Raw genomic sequence first — 17,084 nt, 5'->3', positions numbered from 1 at the left:
GTCAGAAAGAGAAAGACAAATACCATATGCTAACACATATATATGGAATTTAAGAAAAAAAAATGTCATGAAGAACCTAGGGGTAAAACAGGAATAAAGACACAGACCTACTAGAGAATGGACTTGAGAATATGGAGAGGGGGAAGGGTAAGCTGTGACAAAGCGAGAGAGAGGCATGGACATATATACACTACCAAACGTAAAATAGATAGCTACTGGGAAGCAACCACATAGCACAGGGAGATCAGCTCGGTGCTTTATGACCACCTAGAGGGGTGGGATAGGGAGGGTGGGAGGGAGGGAGACGCAAGAGGGAAGAGATATGAGAACATATGTATATGTATAACTGATTCACTTTGTTATACAGCAGAAACTAACACACCATTGTAAAGCAATTATACTCCAATAAGGATGTAAAAAAAAAAAAGAGATCAGACAAATGTTAATAAAAATGGATATCAAAGTCAAATGTGTCAGAAATAAAAACTCCTAATTATCAATACATCTATGTTTCATTTATTATGCTAGCATGGATTAGAAGAAAATCTAAAACTCTTTTGTCTTACTTTAGAAAAATACTGAACATGGTACTCAATGTAAGAAAGAGGGGAGTCATACTGAGAATATTAATAATGACTAAATGTGAAAAAAGTCCATAAGGTAAGACACAAAGGGTAAAGAAAGATAAATAGACTTGATAAATAACCCGTAGGCTTTTAATTAAGTAATCTATTTCAATCAGTGTGCAATTAAAGTAGAAACTAATACTTTTGTAACTATTTCTTTAGGGTTACTTACAGAGCATAATTAGGAGACTAACGCCATCAATAAGATTAAAGAGCCAGGTTCTTTTCCAGAAGCACACACCACTCTATCAGTTGACACAATTTAACTCTTTTACATCCACTCTCTAGCCAGTTGTCCTGGCCTTTTCCCCTTATCCAGCAGACTTACAGCTGGTGCCAGATAGTGAGCAACTTTAGTGCAGAGATAGCTCTATTCAGCTTTGCATGTGTAGGACCTAACACAGTGCTCAACAGTGCTCGCGTATGTGTTTTTGCATGTGGAAAACATGCAAAACTAAACTATTGCTCATTTAAATAGCCTGAACCAAATCAACTGAACAGTTATATTTATTATATAGAAAAAATGCATACTACACCCCCAAACTAATTAAATGATTTGGAAGATTGTCTGCACGACCAGATAACTTATGCTACCAGTTAAAATATCTCATTTTTAAAATGTTGGTAATTTTAATAAGTGTAAAACATTATGTAGGCAAAAGAAAACACATCAACAGAGCATATTTGACACACAGGCTCCTGGTTTATGACCTCTGGTTTAATGATTTGATTACTGTATTGTTGCACATATAATTGAGATATTCCTGAAAAGTCATATAATTTGACTACTAAAATATCAAGGACAGTTTACTGATTAAAGAAAACTAAATAGAAAGAAGAACAAAGCTGTACTATTTATGCTATGCTATTATTCCATACTCATAACTTCACAATTGCCAGCATTTCGCAAACTCCATTTATTATCAAAAAGAAAATATCAAAGCCCAGAGGTTTAGAATAGAATAATAAGTATAACCATTATAAACTTTACTTTAAATGAGGTATAACTAAGGTTAGGTTACAAGTTCAAATTGTTCCTCTATGTATGCAAATGCATGATTGTATTTCTAAATGATGACTAACTAGCCAATTATAGTCACTAGAAAGTTCTGTCATAACTGACATTTTAAATAAAGCATTTTAAAGAAAACCAAAATTTCAACCTAATTTTAATCACTTTAGCTATTCAGAATTCTGTTAATCAAGTAGGAATAAAATTGTCTTTAACACCTAGAATGATTTATCTGTTTGTATGAATGTGAGAAAAATGATCACATCCTCCAGTAATAGATTACAAGTACAAAGAAAGTTCACATTACAGCTATGCTGATGAAAATTACCTGCAGGCTGTTACAACACAGTCAGTGAATTAATTAACCTTTTGCCATAAGAATCTAGAAACTTCAGCAAAGACTGAGCTTTCTCTTTCTCTTGCTCCAGCTCTCTTAGCATTGAAATACTGCTCCTTCACAGTGAAATACTGTCCAGTTACTAAGGCAAACAAATAAAATATACTCAGATTTCATCATCTCTCCATGTTATTACAATAAAATCACATAAATTGTGATGAAAATATAGCAATTTGGATGTTTCCTCTTTTGCTTTAGTTAATGAAAGATGAGAAATAATGGTAGATTTCTATGTAGATCTTTACTTTTATGAATAAGATGAGCAATTTCTTACTATGAATGTTGGCTAGCTCTTAATTATTTACCTTTTGACTGTGAGAAGATAAAGTTTAAAAATATGTCTTTTGCCAATGTGTTAAAAAAAAAGTAAGTATGCACATGCAATCTTTTAAACTTCTTTTTCAAATAAATAACACATTGTCTATATTTGAGGGTATTGGTCATGTATTTTGATAATTTTCACTTGGGATCTGAAGCTGAAAAATTATCTAACACTAAATGAAACCATGATCTAAGAAAATAGGATTTCTAACAAACAATGGTAATATGAGCCATTGTATTTCCTCAAGTTGTTAGAGGCAAGGATCAATAAGACAAAGTGAATGTGAAGATGACAGCAAGAGTTAAGGACTGCTAAATTACACTCCAAATATTGACATAATAATTTCACATCCTTATGCAGCTGTTTGGAACTACATGTTATTTTCTTTTTGATGTAGTTAATATATCCTTAAGAGAGTTAACAGTCCCAATATTTAATTGTCCAATAACAAGCATTGAGAGCTGTTCACTTCCATTAGCCAATTTTTTGAGCTACTTTAAATTAATTCATTATATAATTAGTCTTGCCAATGGCTAAGTCATTCTCTCAGTAGGCTAGGAGAGATTTTTTTCTAGATAATGGGTTATATATATTGTTTTAGAATGTTAGGGTACTTCTTTATTGTTCCAACCAAATGATGATTTACCAAATTCATCTTTAAAGAGCTAAACTAGTGAACTCCCTCCCCAAGTATTGTTCAGGAAATCAATTTTTGGTTGCAGGCAAGAGGCACACAATAATATGTTAAAATAAGAAGGTGATAATTTTATATTAATAAAGTAGATAATGCTTATCTAGAAAACTAAAGATGTATATGATAGTTCTTATTTTGTATTAAGGGCAAACACATATTTTAAACATAAATATTTCAAATTAAGTAGCTTTTTAAATAATTTGGAACAAACAATAAATACTTCATAATTGTTCATATATTAAAATTTTCCAAATGGATCTTTCTTTTGTATCTATAGGGAAGATAGCTCTTTAAGGTTGGTAAATTTAAAATATTTACTAAAACATTTTTGGTTATACCTCTGTTATAAACTATATTACATTTACCTGAAGTATCAAGGCTAACACATACCTGTCACATAGAAAATTCACAATACATATATTTTGAATATAAGAATACACAGTTTCAAAAAAATTGGCACTTCTTCTAGTACTGAAATTTGTCTGTGCAATTTAAAGTAGATTTAATACTGTCATTGATTCTTAGATGATCATGTAAAACATGATAATACATATATGCATATGAATAAAAAGTATATGTCTTCAAAAGTCTAAAAAATGATCATACAAATTGATAATATTCCTTGATTATTATAGGAATACACATGCTATGCTTTGGAAGATATGCTCTACATACCTAACAGGTAATGTTCTGTCTCCTTTCCTTCTATCCATTTCTCTTTGGGGAACAGGATACCAACGGAAATTCAGTTTCCAGTTAAAACCCCCATAAGTCATGTCTGACCCAGCCATATATTCAAAGGTATCATCACTAATCACATCAATGATGGGGCATACAACTGTTTTCCTGCAGAAAAATTAAAATCAGTTTAAATATAAATGATAATTTAAATGTTACCTTAGCTTCTTTAAACTTAATATAGCTGATATGTTGAAATTTAATTATTTTGTGATTTTAATTTGCCTTTATTTTCATGTTATCCTTTTTCTCTGTAAAATTATTTCCTTTTACTGCATCTTATTTCAGTCTACTTTTATTCTATCATGTATAATCTAATCAAATATACTAATTGATCTTCAAGCTGACTTCCAAATGCATTCTAAATACTAATTCAGGGGGAGGAACATGGTCTATTTTTCATAAAACCTCCACTCCCAGCATGATTAGTAGAGCTGCTTTGATATTATGCATCATTTTAGTTATATACCACTGAAAATCAACAGCATGCGGGGAGTGAAGAATGAATGATAGCAAATTAGATCTGGTAGTTTGACTCTCAAAGGCGATAGATAAGTTTAAAGAGATAGTTCAGAGAAAATCTTCATAGAAAAACAAACAAATGAAAATCCAAGAAGCAACGATAAAAATCATGATCATCAGTATAAGTAAATATTTCCTATGAATGACATTAGTGTCATGACAATTTCTGAGTGAATTGTCCTAGACTTATAGTTTACACTAAAAAAAAAAAGCTTACACTAACAATCTACATATTTTAAGATGGGAAAAGGTAAGCAACTTCAGTTTCTGGTGTTTTATGACCCATTTTTTCTTAAAGTAAGAGGAAGAGCCAGGAGATTTTTTTATTAATTGAAATATAGTTGATTTACAATGTGCTAATTTCTGCTGTACAGCAAAGTGATTCAGCTATACATATATAGATTTGATACTCTTGATGGTGGCTTTTTAGGGTAAGAAACTTTTCACTGTGGGAGATCATTAGGTACTCCTTTAATCCATGTTGTACTTTCTCCAGTCTTCCCCTACTCCAGGCTTATATGTTTTATTATGGGATCAAGCTTTTGTCATCTCCACAGTAAATGTTCAAACAACTGTGCCTTGTTTGTAGCTAATTCCTAAGAGTAGAGCTTGCTTTTCATATAAGGTAGAAGGTAAACATACAATTGAATCACCCATAGATGTAAACATACAATTGAATCACCCATAGATGTGGAAAGCAAGGACATGCTGTCCATTATTTATTCTGGTTTTGTAACACCAGCATCACCAACACTCATTTTCTATTTGGTCTTATATGCCACACAATTGGCCAACACATAGAGTTCTCTGAAATTAATAGGTTTAATTTAGCCTTGGAAAAGCTTCTTGGTAACTTTGGTCCTTATAAAAGCAATATCTTTCTTTCTTTCTTCATTACATTTAATAATTTAAATTATAGGGAGATGAAATTAGATCTAATAACCTTGAATAGGACTTTATTATCTAGTTATGGCAACTTTACAACATATAAGCAGGACAAGGCATTAGAGTTCATTATATGCAAATACAATCTAAATATGTTGTTAGATGAAAAAAATAAATGATCCATTCATGACCATAGTGAAACAACACTATTAAAAACTCACTAAGTTGAATATGAAACACATGTGTTAAAAAGCAGCATAATGTATGAAAAGCTGCCAGGAAATGAATTTAAGAGGTTCTAAGTTCATTATACTTTGCCAACCTTACCTTCCTGTGCATACTGTACAATACACAGAATGGAAAAATGTTATTAGCCATATATTACACTCAGTTGACTAAAAGGTTCCCACTGCTTTCTTCAACTGCTATGGTTCATTCTACTGACAACTTCTATCCATCTTCCTGGCTAGTACCAAATCCTGCCATTTATGTGATATAGCTGCACTAGCTCACACTAAGCAGCCCCTGTCTTGGAAGCTTAATTAAAAACTTCAATTCTAGAAAGACCTTTCTACCGTAGGTGAAATGACTATGCAAGCAAGGTGTTATGCAATGCTTTGTTACTGTATCAGACAGCAATCAACATAGCTGTCTTCATTAGGCGCTTAGGAATGATACTCACTTACCACCCATGTTTATGAGTATCTGCAAAAAACCCACTTCACAGCATCATCATCAGAAAGAATTTCAGCTAACTATGAGGGTTCTTAATTTCTATATTCTTCAACTTTTCAGATTTCATAATATGTCTGTACAAAAGGACAATATTATTTAAATAATTAAACATTCTTACAGCTGTGCTTTCTATGCTTTTTTTTAAAAAAAATCCTGGTTTCATTTCAGTGGGGTGCATGAGTGTGAGTTTATTTTTAAGATCTTCAGGGTGGCTTTGGACTAGACTTTGAATAAGGGCACTGACGTAGAAAAGGGAAGACTGTTCTGGGAGTGGGAAGAACTAAATTGCTGTTCCCATCACTTCCAATAACTGGGACAAGCTATTTAACTCATTTGTTCCTCCCTATTATTAAATACAGACAAGAATACCTTTATTACCTACCTCACAGGGTGATGGTGAAGACAAAGGTGCTTTGAAAATGTATTTTATAAAATATGATACTATTTTTGATTGGACTGATTTCCGTCACCTATAAAATGAATATTCAGCACATCTTTACTATTTGAATTGTTTGACTATTTCTTAATCAAATATTCAGGTTCAGCATAAATAAGCCAAGGTATTAAATAAGGAGTAGGGGGCCTACTTTTTTAAAAGCTAGGAAATAAACATTCTGAAAATAGCAACTTGGAAGAAAAGTTTTGATGGACAGCTGAAAATGTCCTAACAGGTTCAGTCAAAACCCAGACAGACATAATACATGAATTCTTACCTGTCTTCCTTTATTCTGGCCAGCAAGGGCTCCAACCATCCTAACGTGCATTCACAGTGTGCATCGAGAAAAGTTATGACCTGTCCTTTTGAAGCAGCTGCTCCTCGAAGGCGGGCACGTATTAACCCAGAGCGCTCTTCCATTCTAATAATTTTTACCGGCACTTCTAAATTTTTCACATAATTATCTAATGTCAACTTGAGAAAATCTGTAACGTGCAATAAGAATTTATAAAGTTTTGAAACTGTTTTAAGACAGAGAAGAGATACTACTACCCAGGTGGAAATTCAACATGCAGAAATGGTGGTAAACTCCTACCAACATTTTTTTGCATTGTACAAAATAAAGATGTAGAGATTTCATCAGTGAATTAGTATACAGTTCATTATGATTCTGTCACTTGGCTGACAAGGATAAGGATATACTAGGAAGTTAATACACCAGAATCTAATTTAGAAACTGGGCCACATTGGCGAATGCAGTCTCCTTAAATATAAGTTATTTTTCTTTTACCTACACTAAAAAAAATAAAAAGACAAATATCCACAAAGTCATATAAATGCTCAGTAATAAGATCAACTGAGTTTGGAAAAACAAGAAACACTTATGAAAGTCATTTTGGCTGATTTCTTAGGTTAGTAAGAACCATGGAATCATGAGAGAAACTGAAAGAATTTGTTACTTGTTTCTGGAGTTGGTATATTAATGAAAATTTGATAGGTGGTTACAGAGTTAGTATTATTACAAGGAAAATACAGATCATTGCCCACTTATCTTTTTGAACACAGTAAAGCTTTCTAATTAAAAAAATATATACAAAAAAATATTTGTACCTCTTTCACTGGCATCATCTACCAAGATGACCTCAGAGAGTAGATAGGGTGGAGAGCGATTTATAACACTGTAAACAGTTCTAAGGAGAGTGCTCCAAGCTTCATTATGAAATACAATGACTACACTTGTGTTTGGAAGTTCATCAGGGTAGACCTTTGTCTTGCATCTGGAAGACAGGAAAGAAGAGGAACATGCTAAGAAGTTCATTTTTCATTCTGATCATTGTAATAAAAATATCCATTATGACACAACTTTAGACTTGAAAGCGCTTTACTACAGAAACGCTTTATGATTATCTAAAATTATTTTCCTTTTAATATTTGCTGTGAGTAATCACTTGGCACTTTGAAAATTAAATATGCATACTTAATAATATTATTTTAACTGATTTTATTTTTGACTAATTTTACATTAACTCCAGGGAACAAAGAGGCATGATTTACACAAGTCTAAGAAAGCTAAAATAGCATTCTGAGTCTATCAATAGAAGACCAGGTACAACAGGGACAGATGAATTCACTTAGTAGATATAACTGTCCTCTTTGATTAGAAAAAGAGTTATTGTATAACTCAAAAAGTCTTAAGAACATAAAAAGGCGTATGTTCACAGGGTTTTGAAGCTTGTAGAACTGAAATGATTTTTCTATTCTAAAATCTAGTCACGTACGCTTTCTATTCTGTTTGAGAATGCCATAATCCATGTCTACTTTGAGGTAAAGATTTAGGGGCCAGGATACACTTTACAGATTCTCAATGAGTACTATACAATCAAAATCGGAGATTCTGAAAGGGTATATAGGCTACCAGAACATCTCAAACCTTAATGTGCAGAGGAATTGCCTAGGGATTTGTTAAAATGCAGATTGTGGTTCCGAAGATCTGGGGTGCAGCCTGAGAATATGCAGCTTTTAAAAAGTTTCCAGGTGAGGGCTTCCCTGGTGGCGCAGTGGTTGAGAGTCCGCCTGCCAATGCAGGGGACGCGGGTTTGTGTCCCTGGTCCGGGAAGATCCCACACACCGCGGAGTGGCTGGGCCCGTGAGCCATGGCTGCTGAGCCTGCGCGTCCAGAGCCTGTGCTCTGCAACAGGAGAGGCCACAACAGTGAGAGGCCCGCATACCGGAAAAAAAAAAAAAAAGTTTCCAGGTGTTTCTGATCACTGGAGCACACTATTTAGTAAGAGGTTACATCATAATTGTTATTACTTTTACAACTTGATATTTTGAGAAAAACTTTTAATTTTGCTTACAAGTTAAAAGAACTCCAGATTTTACTTTTCAAGCCATCAGTTGAAAAAGGTACATTTTGATAAATAACATGCAGCGTGTTCCAGGTGGTCGTCCCAAATTTAACATGCAGATGGCTCTCACCCATATCAACTTTCAACATTTAGACATTTCTGTCATGTAATGTTAAATCACTGTGATTACAGAATATTCAAAAAAGAATGTCACTGGGTATCCAGAACAGGAATAGAAATTTATTCACCTTAGGTTATTTTTTCCTGTAAAATATTCTAAAGAGCTAGAAAATTAAAATAATTCCATAAAGTAAAATGAACGAGATACACCCTGTCACCAATAAATGACCTAATCTATGACACAAAATTAGCATCGTTAAAATTAGTCTCCTTCACGGGTGAGTGAAAAAAAATCCACTAAAGTGTGGGCATCAAAGGCATGTAATAAAACAAATAGGGACTGCATGCCTGCTGAGATTTTAATCTTTTAAAACAGCCTAAAATATCACCTACTCAGTGAAGTGCTCTGCAATATAGCCAGATAAGAATGTGCATGTGTCTAACCATAACATTTGTTCAGCAAATATTTATTTGAATAACATTCATTAAGCAGCCACACTATAAAGGACACTGTATATAAGAAAAATCAAAATGTAGGGGGTGAAAAGGAGGTTGATTCATAGTCATCTCTTCCCATTCTGGTAGCAAGATTCAAATGGTTTCTATATGTTTCATCATCATTTGACTTGTACCTCCAGGCAGTTCATCACTACATGAACTTAGAAAGCTGTCTTGGTAAGTCAGAAAGGTTCTTGCCATGATTTTCCTCAAACCTCCATTCTTCTTCCTCAGCAAAACACCCCCTCACTTTCAGCATGCTGAACAAAATGTATCATAAAGATAATAATTATCATCAATAAAGAAGTAAAGCTGGAAAAGCAGGCTGAAATCGGTCCAACAGTCAACAAATACTGGTTTAACCCAAGGATAATGGTCTATAAAGTCTACTTAGTATCATTTGGATAAAAATTATTTCTTGTGAATTGAATCTCTCACATGTTACACTAAGTGCTAATAAAGAAAAAAATGAATGAGATATTTAGATAAATCATTTAAAATATCGAAATAAAAGCAGACATTTAGATCCAGCTTCTTAAACTATTTCCAGCATGCTTTATTTTTGCGGTTAAAAAAAGTCCACTCACAAATGTTAATTTTATATTCATTATATATGACGAAGTTATAATGAACTAATTTACTATTAATGTAGCTATTTTGCTTACTTAGAGAAAACTTCCACCATGTCATTGTTTAATGTAGCATAAAAATAAAATGTGGCTAATATGTTATTAATTCTTCCTCTTCCTCCTATGTATACAGTTATTTAGCAAAGAAAACTTTGTATAATAATAAAATAATTTATAGGATAATTCTTGTTACACAAATTAATCATTTTCTATGTCAGTTTATCCAGTTATCTTAAGTGCATAGATACGTATGAACAAACGTTTTTATTTTCGTGGTTTTTAATGGATTTGTGACACACTGAACTTGAATTATTGTCTGTAATTCATCAAACCTATTGTTTCACCTAGGGTTAGATACATCATGATTTTATGTTCCACTAGAAAAGAAAAATGTTTCACTAGGAAAAATTTTATGTTCCACTAGAAACATGTTGTCAAATAAACTATAATATAATGCTTTCTTATCTTGAATAGGCTTTATTAAATACCTAAGTAAAGCCTGTAGAAAAAGCTTTTAAACTTATTTGGACATAGATTCCTATCAATATTTTCAGGCTTGCTTATAAATCAGTCACACTAGTTTCTTGTTTCTTTGAAGTTTCTTTCATCTATTCTAAGGGGATTTCTCCAGCTTTAGGTTGTATTACTTAAATGAGAGGCATGCGTTTAGCACATACCTCAGTAACAAAATACAAAACAACTTCATCTTGTACCCCTTGGTACTTGGTATAGTACCCTTTGGTACTATAAAGCTGTGCTTTGCAAACTTTTAGCTGCAAAAGAATTATCTTGGAATCTTGATAAAATTCAGATTCTGATTCAGTAGATCTGGGATGGGCCCAAGGTTCTGAATTTCTAATAAGATGCCTGGTGATGTGGACAGTGCTGGTCCTGGGTTGACATGATAAGCAACAGGCTATATAAATCAGTCAGCTGTTGATTAACAAGAAAATATGAAATTGCAGTCATTGCTCCAACCATAAATATTGGCTTCAACAAATGAAGTATAATTTTTGCCACTGTTTCCTGTCCTTCTGTTCAGACAATAACTTTTTGTTCTAATACTGAATCATATTGTAATCTTTCTCAAGAAATGTTGAATGACAAACTCTACACATACAGTACAAATAGTGCACATAACTTAGTTGAAGTTTAACTATGTAAGCGGCAATGACCACATTCACACAAGCTTAAGGAATATTGCCTACATGACAACTGCCAGCTGGTAGACAATGTTTGTAACTAATCATTAACTGTAAAACTCATCCTGATTTCAGACATATAAAAGGTATAAAGCGTACACTTAAAACAGGTGAATACAATAATTTTTTCTTTAGCCACAGAAAAGTACTAAAGTGTTGTTTGATTTTTTCAGGTTGTTTTTTTCTTTTAATGCCTTTAGTATCTAAACTGGCAGAATTTTTTTTAACTGGCTGATTTTTCTAGAAATAATTAAAAACAAAACAAAACAAGGAACCTATATGATGTAGGTGGAGGTAAGTACTTAAAATAAATAGATAGTTTGGACTTCTCTAATAATCTCTTCACCCTCACACATGACAAACTCCTTCTCTGTGGTACTACAGGAAGAATTTCACCACTGTTCACCTCAGCTTTTACATCTCTCATAATAAGATTAAAGTATGTACTCTGAAATGTGTGGTAGACATTGCTTGGTCTACACAGCAGAGTAAAGCTCAGAATCTCCAAAAGGTGGAATTGCAAAGGACTTTCAAAGTTGACTAATTCAAATATTTATTTCACAGAATACAAGTCTCAAGTCACAGAGCTAGTTCAATACTCTGCATAATAAAGTAATAAATAATACCACTAATAAAATAATTTATTATTTAATATTATTAGTAATACTAATGATTTCTGCTCCATATTATATGCTAGATGTCTTAAATGATGTTGTTGGTGTCTTAAAAATTAGAAAAAAAGCATTTTTATGCCTTTTAAAATAATTTATATCTTTATAAATATTTATCTTTAAGTCAAAAAGAGAAGTAGATTCTCCTAGGATCATTTTATTAAAACTAAGCATAGAAAGACCGCTTTCACTGAAATTAGGTACATATAGATCAAATACTCTTAGCAACCTGTCTTTCGAAGACATTATTTCTCTTTTATGTAAACATCTAAATAGAACTGGAAAATCTGACATAATTGTAGGAACACCATGTGTATGTAATTAACTTTGAGAGTAAAAGTGGCAGACTGCAACAGCAATTTTCATCAATTTGAAAGGAATATCTGATACCCAATACTCAAATTAAGCTCCTGAAATCTGGTATTCCAATAAGATCATAAGCTTTATCATAGCAGCATTTCATATTTGCACTATATTTTGACATTCTAAATCTATAATAGTTGAAAGAAAATGAAAGTTTATTTCCTTTTAATTCTGTAATAATATATCTCTGGCTCTAATTCTTAGATGCACATAGGAATCATCCCATGAGCTTGAAAAAAAATTACTGATTATGTGGGTTTCAGCCACAGAGATTCTGATTTAGGGGTCTGGGGTGTGGCCATGGGTAATGGGATTAAAAAGAAATGTCTCCTGGGGATTTGAATGTGCAGCCAAAGCTGACAACTTTACCTAAATGTATTTAACAGAAACACTGATATGATATACATGCATATATATGTATATACATACATGTATGTATGTATATACATACATATATATATAAAACCTTTTTGCTTACATCAACATTTTAAAATAGGATGTATAAGGTTAGTATCTCTTTTTGTGTTTGTATGAACTAAAATAAGGCACTATTTCCTTTAATTATAAGTACGGGAGTCAGAAAGTCTCTACTTCATTTACAAGCTCTTCTGTCATCTGGATACATACTAATGTTCATCCAGTTTTCTGTGTATGAGCTGTTGATTTGTAAATATATGCGAAATAAATGTAACTGCTCTTCTTTGGAGATAATTCGGGGGTAGAATCACTTTTCCACTGTCTGGAACATGGAAATAGTGAGGTAGTGTACCTATTTACCATCTTTTCCCTTGGCTATGCACACATTATGGGAACATAGACTGTTACAATTTGATTTTATCCTTTTCAAAACCATACTGATGATTTCAGAGAAGCTACTGGAACACAACATGCCATATCAAAGAAAAATTGACTATAAGATGAGAATGGGAAATCACAAAGGATCCATAATTACACAGTGGTTTAGTTAGACACAGTGCATTTTGGACTCCAAACAAAGGCTGTCAACACTGTAGTCTGCATGACTTTTTGGATTGCTGCTCAGTGAATCAGTGGCTACCTTTAACTGCCTCAAACAAAGAAGAGTAATAACAGTGATTTAAAATACTTAAAGTCCTCTATATACTTCTTATTTTTAAGAGCTGTGGGAATTGCATTGAACCTTGCAGCATTATGTGTGGTTTCCACGTTTCCCCATCATTAACATTTACATTCACAGAGAGAAATTCCATCATTTTTCAATGCACCCATGCAAAGAAAACTTGGGCAACAGGAAAGTGTTTCTTTCGTAATTGAAAGCTTGCTGCCTCAGTAAAATGAAGCACTTAATTTTGCATGGGTTTCTATATGTTGATTTGTACTTTCATTGTGTTAAACCTTCCAAAAGTAAGTTCCTGTAAGTCATAATTACTTGACTATTTCAATTTTTTTTTCTTTCTTTACAAAATCAAATTGTTATGCACCTGTCCCAATCACCTTTATTTTAACATCCAGGTAGACCCTGTACTCATCCTTAGCCTATTTGTTATCAGATCTACTCTTTGCTCCTTATGTTTTCTTCTAAGCATAGGGGTGGGCGGAGCAGGAGGGTTTTTGAGCAGGATGCTTTTCCAAGACTCCCTTGCTTGTCAGTTTCTCTTTGCGATATGCCACGAGGACCTTGGGTGGAGAGCGCTGTGCAGCAGAAAGGAGGAAGAGGGAGCCAGGGAATTTCTTTCTCTCTACTTCCCTAATCCCAGAGAAGACTACTCAGCCCCTCCCCAACCTTGTACTTCATATATGCCTCAATCCTTTTACTTATTATACTCTTTCACAACAAATACATCTAATCCAGTAGACTAGGGGCTTCTTTTTTTTTTTTTTTTTGGCGTTACGCGGGCCTCTCACCGCTGTGGCTTTTCCCGTTGCGGAGCACAGGCTCCGGACGCGCAGGCTCAGCAGCCATGGCTCACGGGCCCAGCCGCTCTGCGGCATGTGGGATCTTCCTGGACCGGGGCATGAACCCGTGTCCCCTGCATCGGCAGGCGGACTCTCAACCACTGTGCCACCAGGGAAGCCCCTAGGGGCTTCTTAAAAAGAAGAGGGAAGGTTAATCTTATTTATCTCTGTGCCGCCAGAAACTAGCCTTCTGCATGTCACAAAATATATTTAGTAAGGGGTTGACGCATGAAAACTTCACCAAGAGGCAGGCTATTGTATTAATTATCAGATTAACTTCCCAACTGTAGTTTTTTAAAATAGATTATTTATTTATTTCTTAATTTTTGGCTGTGTTGGGTCTTCGTTGTTGTGCATGGGCTTTCTCTAGTTGTGGTGAGCGGGGACTACTTTTCGTTGCGGTGCGCAGGCTACCTCATTGCGGTGGCTTCTCTTGTTGTGGAGCATGGGCTCTAGGCACGAGGGCTCAGTAGTTGTGGCTCACGGGCTCTAGAGCGCAGGCTCATTAGTTGTGGTGCATGGGCTTAGATGCTCCGCGGCATGTGGAATCTTACTGGACCAGGGCTCGAACCCGTGTCCCCTGCATTGGCAGGTGGATTCTTAACCACTGTGCCACCAGGGAAGTCCGCCAGCCATAGTTCTACACTATTATAATCTGAACTAGAGGTGTAGAAATACCCGTTTTTCTACATCTTTTTATATTTTCGGTTGGTTTTGGTTTTCAAGCTTCTAGAGCCAGGGCAAATAAATGAGCTAGGGTGAGGAAAGGGGAGGAGTATGAGAAAATTGGCCTGCAAGTCATTTTATTATAACACATTCCCCTCAAACGTAAGTAACATCATTCTATTTTGATATACTGGAGAAGGCTCTGTTTCTGGAAAATCTATGTTTATTTCCTCACTCTGCCATTAGGATCTATGAGCAAACTCTTGAAGCTTCAGTTCTGTCATCACCTAAAACAGAGTAAAACTGCTTGCCATATCTATATCACAGGACTTTTGAGGAAACAAATGGAATGATTAAGGAATTATATGAATTTATTATTATACTATTCTTATATTATCAAGCACTATATGAACTATTACAGATAAGGTCTTATACTTATTTGGCTTAGCCTTGCTGCTGATAGTATTCTGACCATAGCCATATTAACTTGTCTTTTATTCTTAGTTTCTGTGGCCAAGCATCCATTTTATTCCTTACTTCCAAGGCATTTTCAAGAACAGGTCTGGTGTCTAGACCATCCTGGCTTGAGAACTGCTTTATTTCTCTGTCCAGTGTAGCAGTGTGGTATAAAGGTCCCGCCTCTTTCCCTTTTGGTTCTTTTAAATCATTTATTGCCGTAATCTGAAATTTCTGTTGCTGGCTGTGGCTGCTTGCTATTAAATCTTCCTGCTTACCTTAATCTCTGCTTATTATTTTCTGCTGGAAGATCTCAAAAGGGTCAATTTCTGCTGAGATCTCTACTTCTTGCCTGCTCTTGAATATCCATGAGTTAAGTCTATCAGCTGGTACCAAAGCTGGAATAGATCCCCACCTTATAGGTCGGTCTGATTATCAAATCCTGCGTTCCTCAGCTATGGTTAGGCCACCTCCTCCTGTAGTCAAGCTCTGATTTAAGAAACATCATAATAAGAAAGCTAGTACTGGGCTTCCCTGGTGGCACAGTGGTTGAGAGTCCGCCTGCCGATGCAGGGGATACGGGTTCGTGCCCCGGTCTGGGAAGATCCCACATGCCGCGGAGCGGCTGGGCCCGTGAGCCATGGCCGCTGAGCCTGCGCGTCCGGAGCCTGTGCTCCACAACGGGAGAGGCCACAACAGTGAGAGGCCCGCGTAACGCAAAAAAAAAAAAAAAAAAAAGAAAGCTAGTACTAAGTGGCGAACATTTACTGAACTCTTAGTTACGGAGCAGACACTGTACTATATGTTTTCTATGTATCATCTCATTTGACCCTGAGAACTGAAATCTCCTGCAACCACACAGGTTAAATATCAGAACTAAGAGAAGGCTATGAACTCATAAATAGCTTCACTGCATGCTCCAAGAACTTCCAGAAAATAAATTTATTCAAACAATGAATTGCTCAAACAAACCCCTTTTAAGGAGAGTACGTTGCTTGGTTGTCTTCTCAGGACAATGTATATCTTAACTAAACAAACTGCTTGCCTATCAGTTGACCTCAAGACTTTTTCCTCAATATGTCCACCAATCCTAAACTATTACATCACACACTGACCAGGCTCAATAAGATTCCTGCATTAAAAGACCAGTCTTAAGCCACTTAAACCCAGACCCCCAATCTCGATAAATCTCTAATGTGGCCTCTCTTTCCAAGACTACTAGAACTCATCAGAACTATCTGTTAAGGTGGTGGTTATTCTGGTGATCTTTTATGGAGTCCTTATAATATTCTTATAATAATCATTAATAACTATATATTATATAATAATCATATAATAATTCTTATAATAATTATAATTACAATCCTTATAATATTCTAAATTACTCCCATGTGATAATAACTTAATGTTCAGATCAGTTAAGTAACTTGCTTTTAAGTGACAGAGCTGGGTTTCAAACCCTGGAAATCTGACTTTAATAGCTGCTATTCAACCTCTTTCCTGATAGGATAAGGCCTTTTCTCATTTAGAGAAGAAACTGCCTTTGTTAGGGAGAATTCTTAGAATAGGTACTTGGGGAGCCTGAAGGTATGCATTCCCAGAAAACAAAGGAAAACATTAATTGCTTTGAACGAGGTGAGGGGAAATTTTGCTTTGCTCCAGGGCAGGTGGGCACTTGAGGTGGAAAGGAGTAAAAAGGGACTAGGGAGAGGAGATGAGCAAGTAAAATGATGAGAGGCTAAAGTGGCCAGAGGACTTTCCTCAGTGATGTGACAACTGCAAGTTGTTTTAAAGATGAGTTATGTCTAAAATTCATATTTGACTACAAT

General features: G+C 34.8%; 1 protein-coding gene across 2 annotated transcripts in view; it reads right to left on the bottom strand.

Annotated features, from left to right (window-relative positions):
* The window catches only part of GALNT13 (polypeptide N-acetylgalactosaminyltransferase 13), a gene marked incomplete at its 3' end in the record, with an annotated part of 475,438 nt that overhangs the window by 216,792 nt on the left and 241,562 nt on the right, over positions 1-17,084 (bottom strand). For both annotated transcript variants that reach the window (XM_082631233.1, XM_082631232.1), the window contains exons 3-5: positions 7,478-7,644; positions 6,645-6,852; positions 3,727-3,897 (exon numbers count right to left, since the gene is read on the bottom strand). In XM_082631233.1, the coding sequence (XP_082487359.1) occupies positions 3,727-3,897; positions 6,645-6,852; positions 7,478-7,644 (546 nt within the window). The remainder of the gene's footprint in view (positions 1-3,726; positions 3,898-6,644; positions 6,853-7,477; positions 7,645-17,084) is intronic.

This window comes from Mesoplodon mirus, assembly GCF_964341445.2.
Source record: "Mesoplodon mirus genome assembly, chromosome: 8".
NCBI classification, from domain to species: domain Eukaryota; kingdom Metazoa; phylum Chordata; class Mammalia; order Artiodactyla; family Ziphiidae; genus Mesoplodon; species Mesoplodon mirus.
This window is presented reverse-complemented; position numbering and strand designations above follow the sequence as displayed.